Source organism: Pan paniscus, chromosome 14 (genome assembly GCF_029289425.2).
Source record: "Pan paniscus chromosome 14, NHGRI_mPanPan1-v2.0_pri, whole genome shotgun sequence".
In the NCBI taxonomy this organism is placed as follows: Eukaryota; Metazoa; Chordata; class Mammalia; order Primates; family Hominidae; genus Pan; species Pan paniscus.
In genome coordinates, this window is record NC_073263.2 from 20,620,017 (window position 1) to 20,642,953 (window position 22,937).

Consider the following 22,937-nt stretch of genomic DNA (forward strand, 5'->3'; position numbering starts at 1 on the left):
AGGAAGACAGCATCAGAGTGGGTGTGATCAGTGGGTTCTGGCACTTTCAGGCTGGTCCCCACTCTAGCGCTGCCCTCGGGGCTGAGGGTCTTGAACCCTGGGCCCTGACGTGCTGCATTCTGCCCAGCACAGGGTCAGTGGACTCCCCTCTGCCCTGCCAGCAGGACCAGTTGCCCTAATGTGTTAGCAGAGTGGAGACAAGCTGAAGGGCACATGGGAGGGCCAAGGGCAGAAGAGAAGACTGCGTCCACATCCTGAGGTGCGTCCCTGCCCCCTGGGGACCACACTGGGGTCACTCTCCTGTCAGGCTAGGGAGCCGTCTGCATAGCCAGCTTTACTTTTTCAAAACCCTATCATGCCCAAATTGTGGGGGGCTGAGTTTACCAACACACGGTTCCCAAAGCGCTGCTCCCTCACAGAAAGGGCAGAACTGTATCCACTGTGCAGCAGCTGCTCCACTTCTCTTTCACCTCTTTTCCAAATTAAAAGATTTTCTAGTTTTTTTGTCTATATTAAAACAAAGCAATATATACACAATAATAAAAACCACACAAAACCTCTCTACAAATATCCAGATTGATTTCATCTGCTGCTACCTTAATCCTGACCTCCATTTTGTACATCTCATCTGAAACAGACACCGGAAGGAAGGACAAAGGTTCCTTTCATTTCTTCAGGCCAACTGCTCCACTTGGCTCGACTTAGCAGAGGGTGCCGAAGAGTGGAAAGGCTGGGCCTTGCCCACAGGAAGACCACCCCGATACCTGGCAGAGTGAAGGCCCTGACAGCCTGGCACTGAGCAAAGATCACAGGCACACCAAGGCTTTGTTTTCCCTGGGCCCAGAAGACGTCAGTGAAGAGACAACACCAAAGGCAAGTGCAGAGGGAAATCAGCACGGAACATGGGCCTGGCCTTCCCTTTGAGCTGTGCTCTAAGGCCTCAAAACTGGAAGAATTCTGACATGGATGGCCAGCTGGGGGCTATTTAAGGAAGTTCCTTCTCTTAAGAAGAAAACAAAAATGTGTGTCCTTTTAACAACGGAGATATAACTTAAAAAGGTGAGATTTTTCTCACCCACATGAAGTAGGTTTTATCCAAGGTCTTCCACAAAATAGGGAAAACTCTTGCTAATTACTAGGGATTTTTTTTTTTTTTTTAAAATACAGACGAGGTCTCCCTCTGTCGCCCAGGCTGGTCTCCAACTCCTGCCTCTATCCTCTGGCCTCAGCCTCCCAAAGAGTTGGGATTACACAAAACAAAACAAAACAAAACCAGGCCACACAGTGTTGGGTTACAGGCTTGAGCCACTGCGCCTGGCCATGAATCCTTTATCACACCCCAGGGGCCTCAGGTACCAATCACAGGGCCCATGTGCTCTATCTTGGGAAAGTAACATTCATCCATAGCCAGTAAAAAGCAGGGGTTTGGTGCGGTGCCTCAGGCCCTTCACAGGGGATGCTGAGGGGGGCCCAGCGCTCTGCCCACACTGCCTGCCATTGAACCCCCACTCTCAGAGGCTACGATGTGAGAGGTGTGTTTTAGAATTGAGGAAAGAAGCCACCCTTGTCAAAGATCCCTCCACAGGCCCAAGAGAAAGTGAAAAGACCATTTTTACGCCCGCTTTGCTGACTTTTTTGATCTTTCATAAAACAAGCACACACTTTCCCCTAGGTAGGAAGTACTAAGGTAATTTCAGACAAGGCTGGATGGGGCAAGCACCAGGCGTGTCCCACGGTCTACCACTTGGGGCTGCTCCCGCCAGGGCCTGACTCTGTCAGGGCAGGGCAGGCTCAGCTTGCCTGTTAACTGAATGAGGCAATGTGCCAGGAGACTGGCTCTGGCCAGGCCAGGCCAGGTTGGACCCCTCTGCACATGGTTTTGTTGTCCTTAAGCCACAAACCATCTTTGCCCACCATGCTGCAGGCCTGGGCTCACCTGGGGAGGTCTGCTTAATGACCCGCACGATCTGCTCATTCCTCGGGTCCAGGTAGCCCATCTTGCTGATGTACTCCAGGGCGGCCTCGATGCTCCTGCTGCCAGTCTGCTTGAGAGCTCGGCCAGCCATCTCCTGGGAGGGAAGTAAAGGAGAGGTAAGTGCATGTCATCCTAAAACAAAGCCACCAAAGACTCCCATCCCCACTCCGTGCTGGACTGTGCTGGGACACTTCGCCTCTGTACTGCTGAGAACCTGCCATATGCTCGCTGCAGGAGACCCTCAGAATGAGTGCAGGTGGCTGTGTGCCCTGCAGGTGCCTGATGGCAAAAGCCTAGCACAAGCCACACCATAGACTATTTAGCCTTATGTCAAGGACATATGGGAATTTTGATGATGGGCCCGAAAGAGACTTAAATTCTGCTTCTCCTCAGAAAACTTTTGTGGTTGGACTGGTGAGTTCAGGATGAACCTAAAACTAGAAACGTTTAAGGAGAAGAACTGTGGGAGTCAGGGAACCTGGCTTTAACCTCAGCTAACCTCCAGGCTAACTTTGGGACTAGGAAACCTGTCCCCAGGGAGAGGGTGCAGCTGCCGAAGAGTCACATATTACACGCCTACTGTTTACAATGCCCCGTGCTGGCTATAGCAGCGGAGGACTGGCCCTTAGAGATCTGACTCGTAGAAGAAAGAAAGGAGACAAAACAGGAGCCCATGGAGCCACACCGGTCCAGGACAGGTCGCTCAAACTGCTTGTGGGAAGAAGACAGGGACTGGTGGCCACCACGGGAGAGGGCAGGTAAAATGGATGAGGGCCACAGGAGAAAGCCTCCTTCCCCCCGAAAGATGAGGTGGTGGCATGGCTAGCTGTTCCAGACTTTGGGCAGGTGGAGAGCCCTGGGAGAGAAAAGGCATTCCTGGCAGATGGGACAGCCAGAGCAGAAGCCTGGGGAAAGATGGGCCCATGGCAGCAGCACGCAAGGGTAGGTGGAGATGGGGGGATGGACCCACAGATGGGGGCCAGGCTCTCCAGGGTTTTGCTCCTGTCTGCAGGCATTCGAGGAAGCTTTCAAACTGGGACATACGGCATCAGCAGGTCAGGCTAGGGGCGGCTGTGGGTGCAGAGCTGGAGGCACTCAGATGGGGGAGACAGAATAGGCAGGAGGGTACCGAAGAGAGGCAGCCCAGTGGGGCGGGGCGGTGAGGCTCTGATGAAGGCGCCTCCTTCACCTTTCAGGACAGCTCCGCAGAGCTGTAGGCAAACAGGGAGGGTGAGCAGAGAGAAAAGAACACCATTGAGGCTGGCTGTGGGACAAGGGCAAAAACAGGCAAAGGCCACAAAAAGGGCTTCGGCAGAAGAAGAAAGGCTGAGCACTCTGAAGGTCAATGAGGAGGGCAACCAGGCAGGAGGAAACTGAAAATGTAGAACGGGGAGCTCCGGAAAGGAGTCCACAGTTACCCAGACAGCAGAGAAGAAAGGGGTGGAGATGGCTGGGCGTGGTGGCTCACGCCTGTAATCCCAGCACTTTGGGAGGCCGAGGCAGGTGGATCAAGAGGTCAAGAGATCGAGACCATCCTGGCCAACATGGTGAAATCCCGTCTCTGCTAAAAATACAAAAATTAGCTGGGTATGGTGGTGTGTGCCTGTAGTTCCAGCTACTCAGGAGGCTGAGGCAGGTGAATTGCTTGAAACCTGGGAGGTGGAGGCTGCAGTGAGCCGAGATCACGCCACTGCACTCCAGCCTGGCGACAAAGTGTGACTCCATCTCAAAAAAAAAAAAAAAAAAAAAAAAAAAAAGGGGTGGAGATACAGAAAGACCCCGGACAGTGGGGGAGGCCGTGCAGGGCTGCTCTGCAGCAGGAAGCCTGGCCATGGTCACAGAGCCACTCCGCAGAGAGAGATGCAGCACTGAGTGTCCCCCACCTCTGGATAGGGCATTGTGGTGCCCATGATCTGAATCGCACTCAGCTGTGTGTCTGTGGTTCCCTTAGGACAAGAAGAACCTGGCAGGGCCTGAAACCATGTTACTCATGGTTGCTTCTGCCCCCTTAACACAGTGCCTAGAACAAATTAAGCACTTATTGTCCATATATGATGGTCTAATACTGAATCAAGCTTTCCAGTCCTGGCCATATGCCAGCAGAATGGCAGCACAAAAAACACGGGCTGTAAACTGTGTTCTTAGCAATGCAGGCGTGGGCATGGCAAGATGGCAGGGACAGGCAAGGGGCTGCAGAGGAGCACGAGGTGGAAGGCCTGGGGAGGTGCCGCCACATGGGCAGGCCATGTTGCCTGCCCATGTGGGACATGGGACATGAAGTGACAGATTGGAAAATGGTAATAAGAACAGACCTGTTTGTTAAAGTGGCGCCTGGACTACCAGAAAGGGCAAGTGTTTACAACCTGGAAGAGTTGCAGAGAGAAGGCAGCGGTGGTTCAGAAGGGAAGTGCTTCCTGACCTCACCTGGGACAGGAGATAAGACTCCCACCACCGCCTACTTCACAGCTGTGCTATGCGATGAGATCACGTCTGCGAAGACTCAACAGCTTGGAGGAAGACACGATATAAGACCACATCTTTGTGGGATCACCCTGGAGCTTTTGGCACCCATTAAAAAAATGTGCCAATTGGGGCTGACTCTAACCACAAGCCTTTCCATCAGCACTAACCATTCAATTGCTTCGTCTGAAACGTGACCAACGCTCTGTCTCCTGCAGGGTGAATCACCAGCCTGTGCTCATTAACCCAGTACCTGTTGACTGCCAAGGAAGGGACAGCTCCAGGACAGACTAGGTCAATGTGGATGTTCTCAAATTCCCTCCCTGTTTATGGAGCACCCACTACTCAAGATGTGTATGTTTATTGTGCATCAAATCTAGGAACTCAGAAAAATCAGCAAGGAGACCACAAGTGAAGACTCATGTTCAGAAGGGAGTTTCAAGTCCTAAAAGTGAACCGTACTCATGAGCCGGCTTGTTTATAAATAAACCCTTCAAATAACCCATGTCCTTTGAGGCTTGCCCTTGTTATTTGTTCATCAACCCTTCTTTAGCAAGTAAGTACTTCCTATCTGTACATTAACTCTCAGAAGATGCTACTGTACATATATATAGAGCTATGTTTTAAACACTGAAGGAAATGGGAATCCACTTCTAAATCCATCAGAAATACATGACCTCTGGGCACAAAGTACATGCAGAGTCACAGAGTGAAGACAAGTGCACAGTCTGGGGAATGGCAAGAGGTCGGAGCCAGGATGCGGGAGGAGTGTGTCAGAGAGATGCAGCTGAAGCCTGGCCGAGGAGCTTGGTCACTCACCTTCCTTTCTTAAGAATGTATGGAGACTAAGCTGGATGTGGTGGCTCACGCCTATAATCCCAACACTTTGGGAGACTGAGGCAGGAAGACTGCTTGAGCCCGGGAGTTTGAGGCCAGACTGGGCAACACAGTGAGACCCCGTCTCTACACAAAAATAGCTGGGTGTTGATGGCGCATGCCTGTAATCCCAGCTACTGAAGAGGTTGAGGCAGGAGGATTGCTTGAGTCCAGGAAGTAGGGCAGGCTGGGCAACAAAGTAAGAATGTGTCTCAAAAAAAAAAAAAAAAATAGAATAAAATATTTTTTAAAAGAAGAATGTATAAAGATCATCATTTAAGGGTCCTTATCTAGAATCGTAGGTGGCTATTCCAAAAGATGGCAGGATGGCGCAGTGGTACAGGGCGCAGATAGGGAGGCCACACACCTAGGTTCACCCCTCCCCTCTGCTGCTTAGCAGCTGTGTAACTTTCAGCAAATCATTTCCTTACTTTGAGTGCCCGTTTCCTCATCTGGGAAATAAGGCTAATAGGTTGCTCTAGGGATGAAAGGAGATGTCATGCTTGGGCATCAGCATCACTTAAGGGTTAGCTGTTACAGTTCACAAAGGTATCTTATGTGTTTCTGGGAAAAAAAACATAAAAACTGTAATTGTAGATTTTATGCATGTTTGATATTTAATGGCTCTAATGTTTTACTGTGTATTCTTCTTACAATAATTATACAAAGAAATGTAATGAGTTCTTTTCCCCAAGCCTCAATAGACACCTCCAGTCTCTTCCAGCTTACCTCAGGCTGCTGTGTAAACATTATCCACGTCTATGCATGCCAAGATGTGGAAAGGGTGAGCAGCCCTGCCCCAAAGCAAGAGTGCAGCTGCAAGCCAACTGAAGGCGAGGACAGTTCAGGTATGTGTTCCGGTGTCTAGCGTGTAGAAAGAGATCAGCAGATATCTGTTCAATGAATGATTGAGTGAGTGACTGAGTTAGACTGTGACATAGGATAGATGAAAGGAAGAAAGAGCTGCAAGCAGGGAGTGAGAAGATACTGCCTGTTCCACTGGGCAGGCTGCCCTGGTGTGTGGAAGATGGAGATAAGGTACACAGCAGAGATGCACCAAGGCACAGGCTAAAGGGAATTTCAAATCAACATTATCAACAGCAGCAACTTCCAAGTTTTACTCCATTATCTAGTTTGCACACGTGCCATTCTTCAGGATAGCCTCTTCTACAGAAGTTCATAAAATCTTAATGCTCTTTGAATGTGTGTATCATGCACTATTTACCAATTACTAATTATTTACAGAGTAATGTGGTAGGCTAACAAGACTTTGATGACTTTGTGTCAGTCACCTAGCCACGTGCAACAAGAAAATCCCTCACACACTAAATTTTTCTCCTAAAACCCTCAAGAAAGCTTAATTTAGGAAAGCTTAATTTAGGATTGGGCTAATGTCTCATAGAAGAAGGATGCTAATCCATTGAACTTGGTTACCACGCCCATAAATTAAGCCTTCTCTTCTAGACAGATCTCAATGCTGGAGTTGAAGCCATCATATGAGCACCAGATTTGGCACAAGATACCTGCAGTGTTCAACACTTCCTTCATCAGTGACTGCTCCATGCCACCTGCTGCAAGAGTAAGATGACTCAACATGTGCAAAACCCGATCTCCTGCCTCTAACTTACCAGTTCTCTCAGGGCTCCCAACCTTGGAAGCATCTTGACTTTGAGATTTCATTCACATCTCACATTCAGTCCAGAAGCATTTTTTTTCTAACTACATTAGAGTGGTAGAAGATTTTTTTTTTTTTTTGAGACAGAGGCTCGTTCTGTCCCCCAGGGTGGAGTACAGTGGCGTAATATTGGCTCACTGAAATTTCATCTCCCAGATTCAAACAATTCTCCTGCCTCAGCTTCCTGAATAGCTGGGATTACATGCATGAACCACCACCATACCTGGCTAATTTTTGTATTTTTAGTAGAGGTGGCGTTTCGCCATGTTGGCCAGGCTGGTCTCGAACTCCTGACCTCAGGTGATCCACCTGCCTCAGCTTCCCAAGGTGCTGGGATTATAGGTGTGAGACACCGTGCCTGGGCTGATAGAAGATTCTGGACACTTTGAAGGCAGAACTGATACTATTATTCACACTCCGTCTCAAATTCAGCAAAACCTGACATGGCATAAACTCTATGCCTCACAGTTTGGGGAGCCACAATGGTTACAAAATAAGAGTCTGACGGGCTCTTACCTGGAGCCCTTATCTGCTACCCTCTGGGCTATTCTTGCAGATTCATAAATATTAAATGAAAAATTATTTTGTCAGACTGGCTGTAGAATAGAAGCTAGTAGGGCTAAATACTATGGCACAAAGGACAGACACCCCGAGGGGCCTGGCAGCCTCGTCTCTTCTGGAGAGCGGTGACATGCACTGCAGTGGGCTAGTCTCAGCTTCGGGTGGTGGCCCTGGACCAGATAGAAGGAATTCTTCCCACTCCATTAAAGCAGAGCTCCTCAAGAGGTTTTCTGCCTCATGGCTAAAACTAAGAGATTGGGGAGGGACTGAGAAGGGCAAGATAAACTGAGGTTTCACTGGTTTACTGCTGCTACTGACAGCTCTTGTAAAACTCCACTTTAGGTGTGTAAATTACATATGAATAAAGCAGTTTTGAACATCTGTACCTTAGGTATCTTTCCCAAGAGATTTCTCCTCTTACATTTTGTCAACAAATTGATGTTCGCTTAAAACTGGACCTAACCATTACGAAGCCTGGAAAATGTGAGATTTGCCCATATGCTATCTGATATAGAAAGGACTGCAAAAGAGGCACTTTAACAAAACGGCGAGGTGGCTGAGGGGTGGGACAGCTGCCAGTATCAGGCCCTGCCAGTATCTTGAGGCTGGTCCTCTCAATTGCAAGGACCACACCCCAGCTCCAAACCTCCCCATGGGATTGTCCAGGCCTCTGTTGCAGGTACATCACCATTTAATGATCTTCTCTGCTGTCCCTCGGGGAAGCTGGCCTCACCCAGCTCTCCAGCTGCTGACCAGCTGCCAGACAGCCTAGCATGGGCTCCTGACACACCCTCTGCTTCTCTTGGCTTGGTCCCCTTCTACTAAGCACAGGGCTTACGAGGACGGGTGGGAACTGGAAGACACTCCTTCAATCTACCGCTCAGCTCTTAGCAAGGCAGGAGCTGGGCTTGCAATGTCTAAGCAGCAGAAGTATTTCACGTGCATTGCCATGTGAATGCAAGTAATTTAAATGCAGTGACAATTATTATGTATGAGGGAAGTAATTTCCTATGGAGATCATCCCCCACTCAGCCCTTCCTGGTAAGGAAGCATTTTTCAAGCCTTAGCAAAACCATATCCTAAAGTTTTAACATTCCAACTATGAGGTTTGGCTGAAAAAGTAGAAACGGAGCACTCTGGCCCTATCGTGTCTGCGTGGGCCTCTGTCTGTGTCTGCCTGTCTCTCAGGCTTTCTCAGGTAACTTCCACTTAAGTTGTAGCTGACGCCTGTAATCCCAGGGCTTTGGGAGGCCAAGGTAGGATCGCTTGAGGCCAGGAGTTCAAGACCAGCCTGGGCAAGACCCGCATGTTTGTAAAAAGTGAGAAAATTAGCTGGGCATGGTGGTGGGTGCCTGTAGTTCCAGCTTCATGGGAGGCTGAGGCAGGAATCACTTTGAACCTGGGAGGTGGAGGCTGCAGTGAGCTGAGATCATGCCACTGCACTCCAGCCTGGGAGACAGAGCAAGAGACCCTGTCTCAAACAAACAAACAAACAAAAATTAATTAATTAATTAAATTAAGAAAAAACAAAGACTGAGGGAGAGAAGAGGATGAGAGGGGCCAGTTGGCTGGCAGAGGAGGCTGCACTGTCTCTGGCGGGATCCTGTGCTTGCTTGGAGGATTGCCAGCAGGGTGGTCTTCAAAAGAATCTCTGACCCAAAGGCCTAGATTTTTTTATGAGAACACAGGAGCCGAGGAGCTGGAATTTCCAAAGGGTGTTCCAACCCCACCCCCACGGAAAGGCCCCTGGAAGAATGAGGCCCTCAGGGCCCAGGGCTCCTCTAACCGCCCCACCATTGCGTGCCCCTCCCCTGAGCGCGGCGCTCCCGGCGATCTTGGGCAGGTGGGGCCCCATGGCCTTGTCAATGCGGGGTGAGGCGGGGCGGGGCCCGACAACCTTGGGCTGGTGGGGCAGAGCCCCGTGACCTTGTCCACACGGGGCGGGGGCCGCAGCGACATTGTGCACGCCGGGTGGGGGCCCTGCGACATTGTCCACGACCTTGTGCACGCGGGGCGGGGGCCCTGGCGACGTTGTCCACGCAGGGTAGGAGTCCCAGTGACCTTGCGCACACGGCGCAAGGGCCCTGGTGACCTTTTCCACGACCTTGTCCACGCAGGACAGGGATCCCCGCGACCTTGTGCACGCAGGGCGGGGGTTCTGGCGACCTGGTCCACAACCTTGTCCACGCGAGGCAGGGGCCCCGGCGACCTTGGGCAGGCGCAGCACGTGCCGTGTGCGAGCCAATTGTGACTGGAAAACAGGTGGAGGACAAATGGAAGAAGTGGCCTTTGGAGTTTAAATGTCTGTGTGCTTGAAGAAAATGAGTCGCCACCTTGCGCGGATGCAGCAGAAGCTCCAGCCCCAGCCGTGGCCGCCTCCGACCGCTGGTGGCGCCGCAGGCCCCCGAACCTTGGTAAACCAGACACGCGCCCGGAGGACACCTGCTCGGCACATACAGGTACAAACCATACGTCTTTTTGAAACGAATGAAGAAGAAATTTGGCATAATGTTTTGTTTTTGTTTTGTGTATTTTTAAGGGCCATGCTAATCTCTGTATCGTTCCAATTTTCATATCTGCTGCGGAAGCGAGCACTTTTTCTTTTTCTTTTTTTTTGACAGGGTCTTGCTCTGTCACCCAAGCTGGAGTACAGTGGCTCGATCAGGGCTCATTGCAGCCTGGCACTGCCCGGCTTAAGCAATCCTCCCATCTCAGCCTCCTGTAGTCAGGAGCCAGTATGCTTGGCTAATTTTTAAAAAAATTTTTTTTGTAGAGATGGGCTCTCACTGTAACCCAGGCTGGTCTCAAACTCCGGAGGCCAAGCCATCCTCCCGCCTCAGCCTCCTAAAATGCTAGGATTACAGACATGAGCCAGGGTGCCTGGCCTTAAATTTGTTATAAAATAAAATGAACATGAAAAATCCTTGGCCTTGCCAATGATCACAAGACCAGCCTGGACAATGTGGTGAAACCTCATCTCTACTAAACATACAAAAACAAACAAACAAACAAAAAATAGCCAGGCGTGGTGGCACACACCTATATAGTCCCAGCTACTAGGGAGGCTGAGGCAGAAGAATGACTTTGAACCTGGGAGGCGGAGGTTGCAGTGAGTCAAGATCACGCAACAGAGCAAGTCTCCATCAAAAACAAAACAAAACAAAGAAACACTGATAAAATAAAGAGCATTTTACAACTATTGTTAGCACCAAAATAAAATCAAAAATTATAAAGATAGGCCGGGCGTGGTGGCTCACGCCTGTAATCCCAACACTTTGGGAAGCCGAGGCGGGCAGATCACAAAGTTAGGAGATTGAGATCATCCTGGCTAACATGGTGAAACCCTGTCTCTACTAAAAATATAAAAAATTAGCCAGGAGTGGTAGCATGCGCCTGTAGTCCCAGCTACTCAGGAGGCTGAGGCAGGAGCACTTCAACCTGGGAGGTGGAGGTTGCAATGAGCTGAGATTGCACCACTGTACTCCAGCCTGGGTGACAGAGCAAGACTCTGTCATAATAATAATAATAATAATAATAATAATAATGATAAATGTGCTGGTAAAACTATTCTTGGTCATGTATAAACCGAAAATATTCAGGGGTGAATATTTATTATCAAAAGTTATTAAATTTTTTTATCCCGATTTAATGATTTTACTTCTTGAAATTTATCCTCAGGCTAAAATAATTCAGTTTTAAAAAACTGATTTCCATAATGATGTCTGTCAGATTTAGGTATAATATATCAGCCCCTCAAATAGGAAAGTGTGGGATGGGAGTTAGAGGCCACATGGCCACTACTAAACTATAATTATAATTAATATAGTCCTTAGAATACACTTACCACAGCCAGAAATAATACTTTCTATAAGTAAAACTCTAACAAATCTACCACTGTTCTAGATGGTATGTAGCAAAAATAAGCAAAAACAAAATAGGCAACTTTCAATAGTGTAAACAACATGAAAAAATGCTGATTGTATAAAATGTTATGTCTCTTAGTAACTATGTACACAAATCAGTTATGCCTATGAACAAGGGCTTGATTAGAACATGAAAAAAATTAAAGTATGACTTAATTTTATGTTGAAAGAACAGTAATTTCGATTTGTTAAAGAGAGCATGACAATAAGATGCTTACACATGTATCAGACTCCATTATAACAAAACTGCCTGTACTATCTAGCTACATAATTGTGGACAGATCACAAAAATTCTCCAGATCACAGTTGTGTCCAATAAAATGGCAAGATAAGAATATACAAGCTAATCCCAAAGTTCCTTTTATCTGTAAAATTCCAGGATTTTGAGGAAAGTTTGCTAAAATAAGATTTTTGTCACAATGGAGATAGGTGAACAGAGGTAAGCACATTCCACAGAAACTTAATATACTCAAAATTCCCTATTAGTACACACACGGCATGGTTTCAGGGGTCCCGGATCCTATATTCCTATTCATGTGTAACAGCGCTACCAAAAAATGGGCACTAAAAAATTTCTCCCATCCCTGTATGTACGGGCTGCAGCTCCCAGTGCGAAGCGGAATCTACTTCCCCTCCCCTTGAATATTGGCTGGCCTGTGATTTTCTCTATCAATGGAATGAGCAGAAGTGCTGCCGTGCCAGTTCTGAGCCTCACCCTCAAGAAGCCTGGCTACTTCCATTTTCAGTCCTCAGATCGCACCATGGTTGGAGACAGATCCAGTTAACTGTGTTGCAGTTCTAACCCATGAGTGAAGCACTCTTGGGTATTCAGCCCCAGCTGAGTTCCCAGTGGAATGAGCTACATGGAACCCCAGCAGATACCACTGGAGCAGAAGAACTGCCCAGCTGAGCACAGCCAACCCACAGAGCCATAAGAAATAATAAGCCATTATTTCACTGGCATGCGCCTGTAGTCCCAGTTACTCCGGAGGCTAAGGCAGAAGAATTGCTTGAACCTGGCAGATGGAGGCTGCAGTGAGCCGAGACAGCGCCGCTGCACTCCAGCCTGGGCGACAGAGTGAGACTCCGTCTCAAAAAAATAGTAATAATAAAATAATAACAAATTTTAAAAAGCCATTTTTTTTGAGGCGGAGTCTCGCTCTGTCACCCAGGCTGGAGTGCAGTGGCACTATCTCGGCTCACCGCAAGCTCCGCCTCCTGGGTTCACGCCATTCTCCTGCCTCAGCCTCCTGAGTAGCTGGGACTACAGGCGCCCACCACCATGCCCGGCTAATTTTTTGTATTTTTAGTAGAGACGGGGTTTCACCATGTTAGCTAAGATGGTCTCGATCTCCTGACCTCGTGATCTGCCCACCTTGGCCTCCCAAAGTGCTGGGATAACACGTGTGAGCCACTGCGCCCGGCCAAAAAGCCATTATTTTTAAGTCACTAAAAATTCTGGGATGGTCTGAGATGGTTGGTCACACAACAGTAGATAATTGATAACTGGTTCTACTTTGCTCTCTGCTATGTATAATCTGGACAAATATGCCCATCTTTTAAAAAATTAACTAACTAACTTTTTTTTTTTTTTTTTTTTGAGACAGGGTCTCACTCTTGTTGCACAGGCTGGAGTGCAGTGGTGTGAAAACAGCTCACTGCAGCCTTGACTTCCCAGGCTCAGGTGATTCTCCCACTTCAGCCTCCAGAGTAGTTGGGACTACAGGTGTGTACCACCACACCCAGCTAATTTTCTGTATTTTTTAGTAGAGATGGGGTTTCGCCATGTTGCCCAGGATGGTCTGGAACTCCTGAGCTCAAGCAATCTGCCTGCCTCAGCCTCCCAAACTGCTGGGATTACAGGTGTGAGCCATGGTGCCTGGCTATTTTTTTGTTTTAATTTATAATTTATTTTTTAGAGACAGGGTCTTGCTCTGTCACCCAGGCTGAAGTACAGTGGTGCAATCAAAGCTCACTCCAGCCTCTAACTCCTGGGCTCAAACTTCCTACCTCAGCCTCCCAAGTAGCTAGGATTACAGGTGCAGGCAATCACACCTGGCTAACTTTATTCTTTAATTTCTTTTTCATTTTTAGAGAAAGGGTCCCACTATATTGCCTAGGCTGGTCTCAAACTCCTGGCCTCAAGCAAACCTCCCCACCTCAGCCTCCCAAAGTGTTGGGATTATAGGCATGAGTCACTGCACCTGGCCTATTTTATCTTAAAATTTGAATGGTTTGGTCTCCTCAGTTTTTGTCCAAATAAACTCAATTGCTGTTAAGATCATCAAGTTTTCTGAAAAGGTAAATTTTCAAATAGGTAAGATGACAATAATTAACACAAAGATTTAACAAAATGCTTAGAAATAATAATTCTTCAAAAAATGAGACTGTTCCATTATTGATTGCTGGTGTGATCAGTGAATTTTGAGAACCTAAATAAATATGTATTTTTAAATTTATTATTATTATTTTTGAGAGGGGTCTTGCTCTATCGCTCAGAGTTCGGGCTGGAGTGCAGTGGCCCAATCTCTGGTCACTGCAAACCCTGCCTCCTAGGTCCAACCGATCCTCCTACCTCAGCCTCCTGAGTAGCTGGGACTACAGGTGCGCCACCACACACAACTAGTTTTTGTCTGTCTTTTTTTTTTCCTTTTTTTTTTTTTAAAGACAGAGTCTTGCTCTGTTGCCCAGGCTGGAGTGCAGTGACACAATCTTGGCTCAATGCAACTTCCACCTCCTGGGCTCAAGCAGTCCTCCCGCCTCAGCCTCTCAAGGAGCGGGGATTACAGGTGCCTCGCCACCACACCCGGCTAATTTTTGTAATTTTAGTAGAGATAGGGTTTCACCATGTTGACCAGGCTGGTCTTGATCTCCTGATCTCAAGTGATCCAGCCACCTCGGCCTCCCAAAGTGCTGGGATTACATGCGTGAGCCACTGTACCAGGCCTAATTTTTGTCTTTTTGGTAGAGAGAGGGTTTCACCATGTTGCCCAGGCTGGTCTCTCCTGGGCTCAAGCACTCTGTGCATCTCAGCCTCCCAAAGTGCTGGGAGTACAGGCATGAGCCACTGCGCCTGGCCAGAAGTGTCTTTTTAAATAATCTTATATCTTTTAAGGCCCTAAAGTAAATAATTGGTTGGGTTAATATTTGACTACAAAATTACTTTTATTAATGTTTAAATGCTTTTGTTCTTAAAGTGTGCTAAACTCTTAGCTATGGCTATCATTACTAGGTCAAATCTCCCTGTGAGAAAAACATACGCCAATTTTAAAAAGCAGCACACAAAAAACTTTAAAATGAATATAACATACAAAAGAATATAACATTCAAAAGCACTTTAAAATGCTTCTGTAACAGTGGCTGGGTGCAGTGGCTCACGCCTCACCAACCCAGCACTTTGGGAGGCTAAGGCAGGTGGATCACCTGAGGTCAGGATTTGAGACCAGCCTGACCAACATGGTGAAACCCCGTCTCTGTTAAACATACAAAATTAGCTGGGCATGGTGGTGCATACCTGTAATCCCAGCTACTCGGGAGGCTGAGGCAAGAGAACCGCTTGAACCCAAGAGGCGGAGGTTGCAGTGAGCTGAGATTGCGCCATTGCACTCTAGCCTGGGCAACAAGAGCGAAACACTGTCTCAAAAAAACAAAAAAGCTTCTGTAATGCAAGGGAGAATCAAACTTTAACAGTATACATCCTGTTCAGTCCTAGTGTTTTGTATAGCATTACTGGGCACTGACCAGCACACGTGTGTGTCGGCATGAACTTGTGTGTGCACACAGCATGCTGTTCTGGGCGTAGGAAACCAGCAATGCAGTGGGCTTCCTGGCCCCCTGCCTCCAACCTGGCAGGCACACATCTGCTTTGGCAGGAAGCGCTTTGCTCTAATAGCACCATGGGGCTGTTCAACAGTATCCCGAATCCAAGGGGTCTGAGAGCCAAGCCCAATGTGAGACTGCACAAGAGCTTCATGAGGAAAGATTTTTCTGTCTCCTTCTAAAACCTACACCAACCAAGACATTGCTGTTTTTAAGGACAACAGGTACACTAAAATTTGGTTTCTACAAGTCACCAGGAAAATAAGTAATTACACAAAATCCACAGGGGGAGTCATCATGTGCCAGGCCATGAGCATGACTCCAAGGGACAGAGACCAGCCCCGGCGTTCTAAATGCCTGGGGAAAGCAGCATAGCCAGGAAGCCTTCAGCAGAGAGCACAGGAATGGGGCACTTCATGGGAAGGACCATGTTGGTCCCACAGAAGATGCAATTCTAAGAAAAATCTGGGAACCATTAGTCAAGAGGGCTTGGTGTCATGACTAGGTAGAGGCCCATGTTTTCCCAACACAAAAAAGGCAGCCCAACACTAAGTTAGAGAGAAACCCACTTTAAAAGAATGAGCCAAAGGTGGTCAGGGCTGGGGCTGGGGTAGAACTCAAAAGGAGGCTCAAAAAACTGTCTGGTGAACAGAAAAGATTGCACACAGAGAAATCAGAGAAAGAAAATCACTTGACCTTGACAGGGTGTAGCGTAAGCCAGAGGGATGCTGGGACCCAGAGCCGGCCTCTGGCACTCCTACTGGGCAGGGCTCATGCTGGCCAGGGCTACACTGACCCAGGCAGAAGTGGGGCTTTCTCTGCCTTCCAAGGTAGGTTCAGGTCCAGGGTCAAAAAAGGGCTTGCCAAGTTCCTCTGCAAGCTTCATTCTGAACTTCCAGTGTTTTTCTGACAGGAAGAGTAATAAGATATGGGTAAGACAAAGCCCTGTCTGCTGGAGCTCTAGCAGCAGAATTAAGAAAAGAATTAGTTGGGGTTTTAATTCACACTCTTGCTGGGAACACTACCTTAGGAGGAAAAAGGTCTTCATAAAGGAAAGGAAAACCTGTAATCCCAGTGCTTTGGGAGGCCAAGGCAGGAGGAACACGTGAGGCCAGGAGTTGGAGGCTGCAGTGAACTATGATTGTGCCACTGCACTCCAGCAGCCTGGGTGACAGAGTGAGACCCCTACTCTATTTAAAACAAACAAACAAACAAACAAAAAAAAACGGAGGCCAGGCGCGGTGGCTTACGCCTATTAATCCCAGTACTTTGGGAGGCCGAGGTTGGTGTATCACCTGAGGTCAGGAGTTCGAGACCAGCCTGACTGACATGGAGAAACCCCGTCTCTACTAAAAATACAAAATTAGCCGGGAGTGGTGGTGCATGTCTGTAATCCCAGCTACTCGGGAGGCTGAGGCAGGAGAATCGCTGGAACCCGGAAGGCGGAGGTTGCGGTGGGCCAATATCATGCCATTGCACCCCAGCCTGGGCAACAAGAGCAAAACTGCATCTCAAAAAAAAAGAAAGAAAGAAAAGGAAAAAGGAAAGGATTCACTTTCTGCCTCAGCTTTTCATGTGTGAGGAAAAAAAAAAAATCACAGCAAGCAAGGTGGTGGGCCAGAGCCTGCAAGAGGCTGGGACAGCTGTCATTAGTGAGCAGAGAAAGAAGACCAGGCCCAAGACACACATGCAGCTCTAACAGGTGGCCACTCTCTGGCCCTGGTCCCCAGCGCCCACTGTGTACATCCCTAAAAAAAGTGAGCAGCCAGCCAGCTTAGCCCTGCGGAGACTCGTTGTGGCACCTAAGTTATATGCTATGATGAGACTGAGTTTATAAAGGACTAACTTGTGCCACAATTGAGCATTAATAGCCAAAAAATAAGCCAGATCATCAGAGCTGAAGCATGAACAGCTTAAATGTGACTCCGGAAGAGCAGACTTTTTCTGTTTGGGCTCCAAGCCACTCCTGGCTCCTGAAATTAAGTAGGCTGAATATGCGTGAAGACTCTGCTCTTCACTTCCAGACAAAGGCTGCCTGGAAAATTCTGCCGCTGTCTCCATCAAAAAGATCCACTTACTCGACAATGGCACATAGGCGTGCCTCACTGCACACACCTGTCTCCGACTGTGGGGCTTTAGGAGAGTAGCTGTGTGTGTTTGGGACTTTTTAAGAGAGTAGCTGTGCATGTTTGGGGGCTCTGGGGCTCTCCGTGCCTCCCACAGCTCGCTCTGCTGGGGACAGGCAGCCCGTGAGTGCCCAGGGAAAGGGACATTTGGATGCAGACTGAACACAGCTTGCTTCCCTGTGGTTATTTTTTAAATGCTGTCAAGTAGGTTGGAAGATCTGGCAAATTATAGGTTCACCCAAGAAGGAAGACAGTAATCTGCTACTTTCACAAAGTGCCCTCAAAGCATCACTGACAAGGTAATTTGGTAAAGTATACAAATATTTTAGTTATGAAGTATGGTAGCAAAAACTGAAATTCCCTGGCTATGCAGTTTTTATGTATTTTTCTGAAAAAGTTACAGTGTAACTTTGAAATATATACATATTATGGGTTTAATTTTTAAGTTATATTTCCAAAGGCTCAGAATCTCTGTAACAAGTTTCCATTTTCCAACAATGCTTTAAAATCCAACCATTTTGTTTAAAACTTGGCTGTTACCCTACCAGTTGGAATTTCTTCTTTTAGTCCATGTTTCTGACAGTGGAATGTCAGGACATGCATCCTCCATACTGATTATAAACCAACAGGCATTTTCTTTCTAAATGCCAAAAATTGTGTCTACAGACCACAGCCTGTTTTCCAGGCACTGAGAAGATATAAGGAGGCTCGGCCAATAATCAGGTTTCTTCCAATCAGAGCCAAGGATAAGGGAAGGAGTAGTTAGTCGTAGGGGATGGATATATATATATATATATATATATTTTTTTTTTTTTTTGAGATGGAGTCTTGCTCTGTGGCCCCAGGCTGGAGTGCAGTGGCGCAATCTTGGCTCACTGCGGCCTCCACCTTCCCAGTTCAAGCGATCCTCCTGCCTCAGCCTCCTGAGTAGCTGGAATTACAGATGCGAATCATCACAACCGACTAATTTTTGTATTTTTAGTACAGACAGGGTTTGCCATGTTGTCCAGGCTGGTCTCAAACTCCTGACCTCAAGTGATCCACCGACCTCAGCCTCCCAAAGTGTTGGGATCACAGGCGTGAGCCACCGTGCCCAGCCCTGACTTCTGTTTTAAAAGGCCCACTCTGGCTCCACCGTGGGGAGCCAGGTATGAGGGCAGAGGTGGATGAGGAGCTGACAGGCCAGTAGGATGGCACAGAGGCGCAGTGGTGCTCGCTGCTGCATTGCCAGCTACTGTAGGACAGACACTCGGGCGCCGCATCCAGGAGTGGGCGGCTCTCCTGGGACTCCTGCTGGGGTTCTCAAGAGGCACCCCCTGCTCTCACAGGACCTCTTTGGCTCCTGCTGCTCCAGACTACAGCCTTGGGCGTGGGGTGGGGTGGGGTCTCCTCAGTGGGGAGGGGCAGCCCGCTGGGTGGTGTTGTTAGAATGACTTCAGACTGAGACACAAACAGCCAGGAGCCATGCGTGTGGTCCCTCCTTCTCATAATAACGCTAAATGTAGGTATTTATGTTTCACCAAACCAGGAGACTGGTTTGGTCTCCTGAACATTATGAACATTTATGAACATTTCCCAAGTTCATAAAGGCAGTGGTAAAGTCTGAATTCAAAACTTAAATAGTCACAAGAAGTCCAATGTCACCAGCAATCATAGAACTTCACTGAAAAAATAAGAGAGCACTTCACACCCATTAGATTGACAAATACTTTAAATATCTGACAACAGCAAGTGTTGGCAAAGTTAGAGAGATGCTGCATTTTGATAAACTGAGGAAAGGTGTGTAAATTGGTACAATCACACAGGAGAATATTTTGACCATATCTAGTAAAGTTAAAGATGCTGAAATCCTACAACCAAGATTCCACTTCCACCCCCTAGATAAGTTCCCCACCTTTGCAAGAGGAGACATAAAAAAGAATACTCACTGTACTTACGTCTGTAGGGGAAAACTGGAAACTATCTAAATGTCCATCACCAGGAAATCACAAAACCCATAATGAATGAAAAAAGCACGTTGCAAAATCACGTTGTATAGTGTTTTAACAGTACAACAAGGCCCAGGTTGTTCATCCCACCGCCCATGCTCTTTCTTCACAGTCTTGCCCCCTTGTCCTGCCAGCGATTTGGGCCAGAACTGAGTGCATATTCACTGTGTCTGGCAAATAGGAACCGCTCAGTCACGTGTGGTGAGTGATGAATGAACAAACGAACAAATGAATGAATGAATGAAGAAGCAAATGTGCAAAGGTACAGCTCTTTTGTGCCTTGGCTCCCCCACCACGTGGTCAGCTCTTGGAAGGCAGGAGCAAGCATGCTGCACATCCAACCCGGAGCCTTGGAGCACTTTGCAAAGTGCTGAACAGCCATCTCTCCCCGACACCTGCTCCTCTCCTCTCCTCTCAGAAGCTTTGCAGAAACTATTCCTGCAAACTGCTTCCAATTTGCTGCTGGACCATTGGTCCCAAACGATTCCCATACTCTTTGGGCCCAGCAAGTCATGTCTGGGAATTTATACTTATCCTAAGGGTAAGCTAAAACAATTAACAGACTGTTAAGTAAAAACACAACAACAAAAATGTAGGTAACAAACACATATATGTGGGATTTCCAGGTATATGTGGTGCATTAGCCACACCAAATCACTCTTACTATTCTTAATTTTTCATCATAGCTGTTACGTAACAATCACAGCATAAGAAGAAAATTCAATACCTTTTAAAATACAGAAACCAGATGGAGGAACAGCTGCTACCTCCACATAACAGATGACAGTACACCAAGTACATGCTGTGAGCCCACAGGGCAGTGAGGATGAGGTATGGGTGGAAAAAGAGGCCTCCCTGGAGGTCTATATGAGATCACCTGGGTCCTTAGGTGTCCCCAGGCCCCCGCCCCAACACCAAATCAGACTACAACACAGTGAGGGCAGACAGCAAGGAAATAACACAGAAGGGCCAGGCGTGGTGGCTCATGCCTGTAATCCCAGCACTTTGGGAGGGCGAGGTGGACAGACTGCCTGAGGTCAGGTGTTCGAGACCAGCCTGGCCAACATGATGAAACCCTGTCTCTACTAAAAATACAAAAATGAGCCGGGCATGGTGGTGTGTGCCTGAAATTCCAGCTACTCGGGAGGCTGAGGCACGAGAATCGGTTGAATCTGGGAGGCAGAGGTCGCAGTGAGCCAAGATCGCACCACTGCACTCCAGAGTAGGCCATGGAGCTAGACTCTGTCAAACAAACAAACAAACAAACAAACAAACAAACAAAAAACCCACAAAGGAATAACACAGAGAGTTAAGTGAGCATGGAAGTACTAAATCAACCACACTGGCTTCAACTCTCCCCCCCTGCCAACCCCCACACACCCTGCAGATCTGAAGATCTCTTCTGGTAAAACCGAAGGGCCCCAGGGACAAGCCCCCAGTCCTCCACCTGGTCACCCTACAGCAAAGCCCCCACTCTACAGGCCCCACCCTATAGTCCTTCCAATCAGCTTTTAGTACATCACTCCCAAACATGAAGAGCCAAGAGTGCTGAATATTCAAGGAAGTTTTCCAAACAAAGCCGGGACAAACAAACAAAAAATCAAATAGTGCAAATAACATGACTGTGTTTTCATAAAATTACAGCAGTAAAAAAAGCACTGTCAAAGACACTGTGAACTCTGGAAGAGCCAATCCCTCAAGATGAATCCTGAGCAGCCAACTGGGCCTTAGTTGAAATTAGAACCAAGTGGCCATTTGCTGACTAGTCGTCACACATGTACTTTGAATTCCTGGAAAACCCACACCTCTGCTTAACTTGGGGACTTTCATAGCTGCCTGTTCTTGTTTACCCTGCCTGAACCAATCATAAGGTCTGACTTATGTTGACCAATCAGAGCTCAGCAAACATCAACCAATCAGAACTAAGCAAGTTTGACTCCTTCATTTGCATAAATGGACCTGAGTGAGAACATGGACAGAAACTTTATAAAACACAAACACTCCTTAGATTCTCTGGAATGTACCTTCAGTTTACATTGAAGGCTGCAGCTCCCTGGTTTGCAAACTGCTCATTGGAGTAAAGTCTTTTTAAATTCCTTTCCAGAAAACTTTTGTTCACACATATATCAACATGGTAATGGTAGCTACCTCATAGTGATGGTGGCATGTTGATTTTTGCAGAAATGCATGCCAATTAACCATCAAATCATCTTATATCAGGACCATGGCCGTTCCTACCTCGTCTCATCTCTTTCTTGGCAGTATTTTGAAATACCTGCTTTTCCTCACTTGTCCTGAATCAAAAACTGAAACTAGCTACTAAAGAAGGTGAGTACGTATCAACTTCTGGATGAAAGTTGGGATCCGTAGGTCCCCTCCACCCAATCCACAGGCCTTAGACCTCCATGAAATTTGGACTCTGATACTTTGCTACAAATGATCTAGACATATATTTCTCATGCTAGGAAACTCCTGTTTTTAAACTGGTCACTGTACCCACAAGTGGCAGAGAGCTAGGAAACTAAAAAGCAGAAAATATACTTTACAGTTCCTCAGGTCCAGCAACACTTTCTCTGAGAAAATGGTAATTTTGCATGGCTGAGTGACACCATGTGATGGATGACTGAACAGTGTTCTCATCACATGCTACTGGTGGAGACTTTGCCTTGGCCTAGGAATTTAAAAAATCTATTCTGCTTCTTTCCTGACTCTGGAAAATATAGGGGCAAAATACCAGCTGGCTGTTGTAGACTTAACAGAGTTTCAAAAATGATAGAATGTATTAATACAGTCATGCATTCCTTAAATATGGGGATATCTTTTGAGAAATTCATCATTAGGTGATTTCGTTGTTGTGTGAACATCATAGAGTGTACTTACACAAACCTAGATGCTACAGCCCACTACACACCTAGGCTAGATGGTATAGCATATTGTTCCTGGCTACAAACCAGTACAGTCCTCACTTAACATCATCATTATGTTCTTGGAAACCTGCAAGTTTAAGCAAAATGATGTCTAACAAAACCAATTTTACCATACAGAGGGAGAATGTGCAAACTCCACACAGTGGCCCTGGCCGGGAATCATTTTTTTTTCTCATCAACGCTATAACAAAATGATCTTAAATGAAGCATGTTATTCAAACACCTGTTGCACAGCCTGAGATTGTAGTGAATACTGTAGGCAACTGTAACAGAATAGTGTTTATCTAAACAGCTCTAAACATAGAAAAGATAATGTAAAAATATCATATAAAAGATTAAAAAAATGCATGTCTATATAGGACACTTAACATGAATGGAGCCTGTAGGGACTGGAAGTTGTGGAGGGTGAGTGAGTGAGTGAGTGGTGAGGGAATGTCAAGGCCTAGGACATTACTGGACACTTTAAAAGACCGGCAGTGCCCAGTGCTGTAGGTTTGTTTACACCAACATAAACCACACATGCGTAAGTAAGAGTTGGACTATGAAGTTACGGCTACAAAGCCATTAGCTAATAGGAATTTTCCAGCTCCATCAAAATATCATGGGA

At 47.1% G+C, this 22,937-nt stretch overlaps 1 protein-coding gene across 1 annotated transcript in view; it reads right to left on the reverse strand.

Moving 5' to 3' along the window:
• The window catches only part of LATS2 (large tumor suppressor kinase 2), an 88,406-nt gene that overhangs the window by 16,268 nt on the left and 49,201 nt on the right, over window positions 1-22,937 (reverse strand). The window contains exon 3 of the mRNA XM_034936415.3: window positions 1,937-2,069. Within this exon, the coding sequence (XP_034792306.1) occupies window positions 1,937-2,069 (133 nt within the window). The remainder of the gene's footprint in view (window positions 1-1,936; window positions 2,070-22,937) is intronic.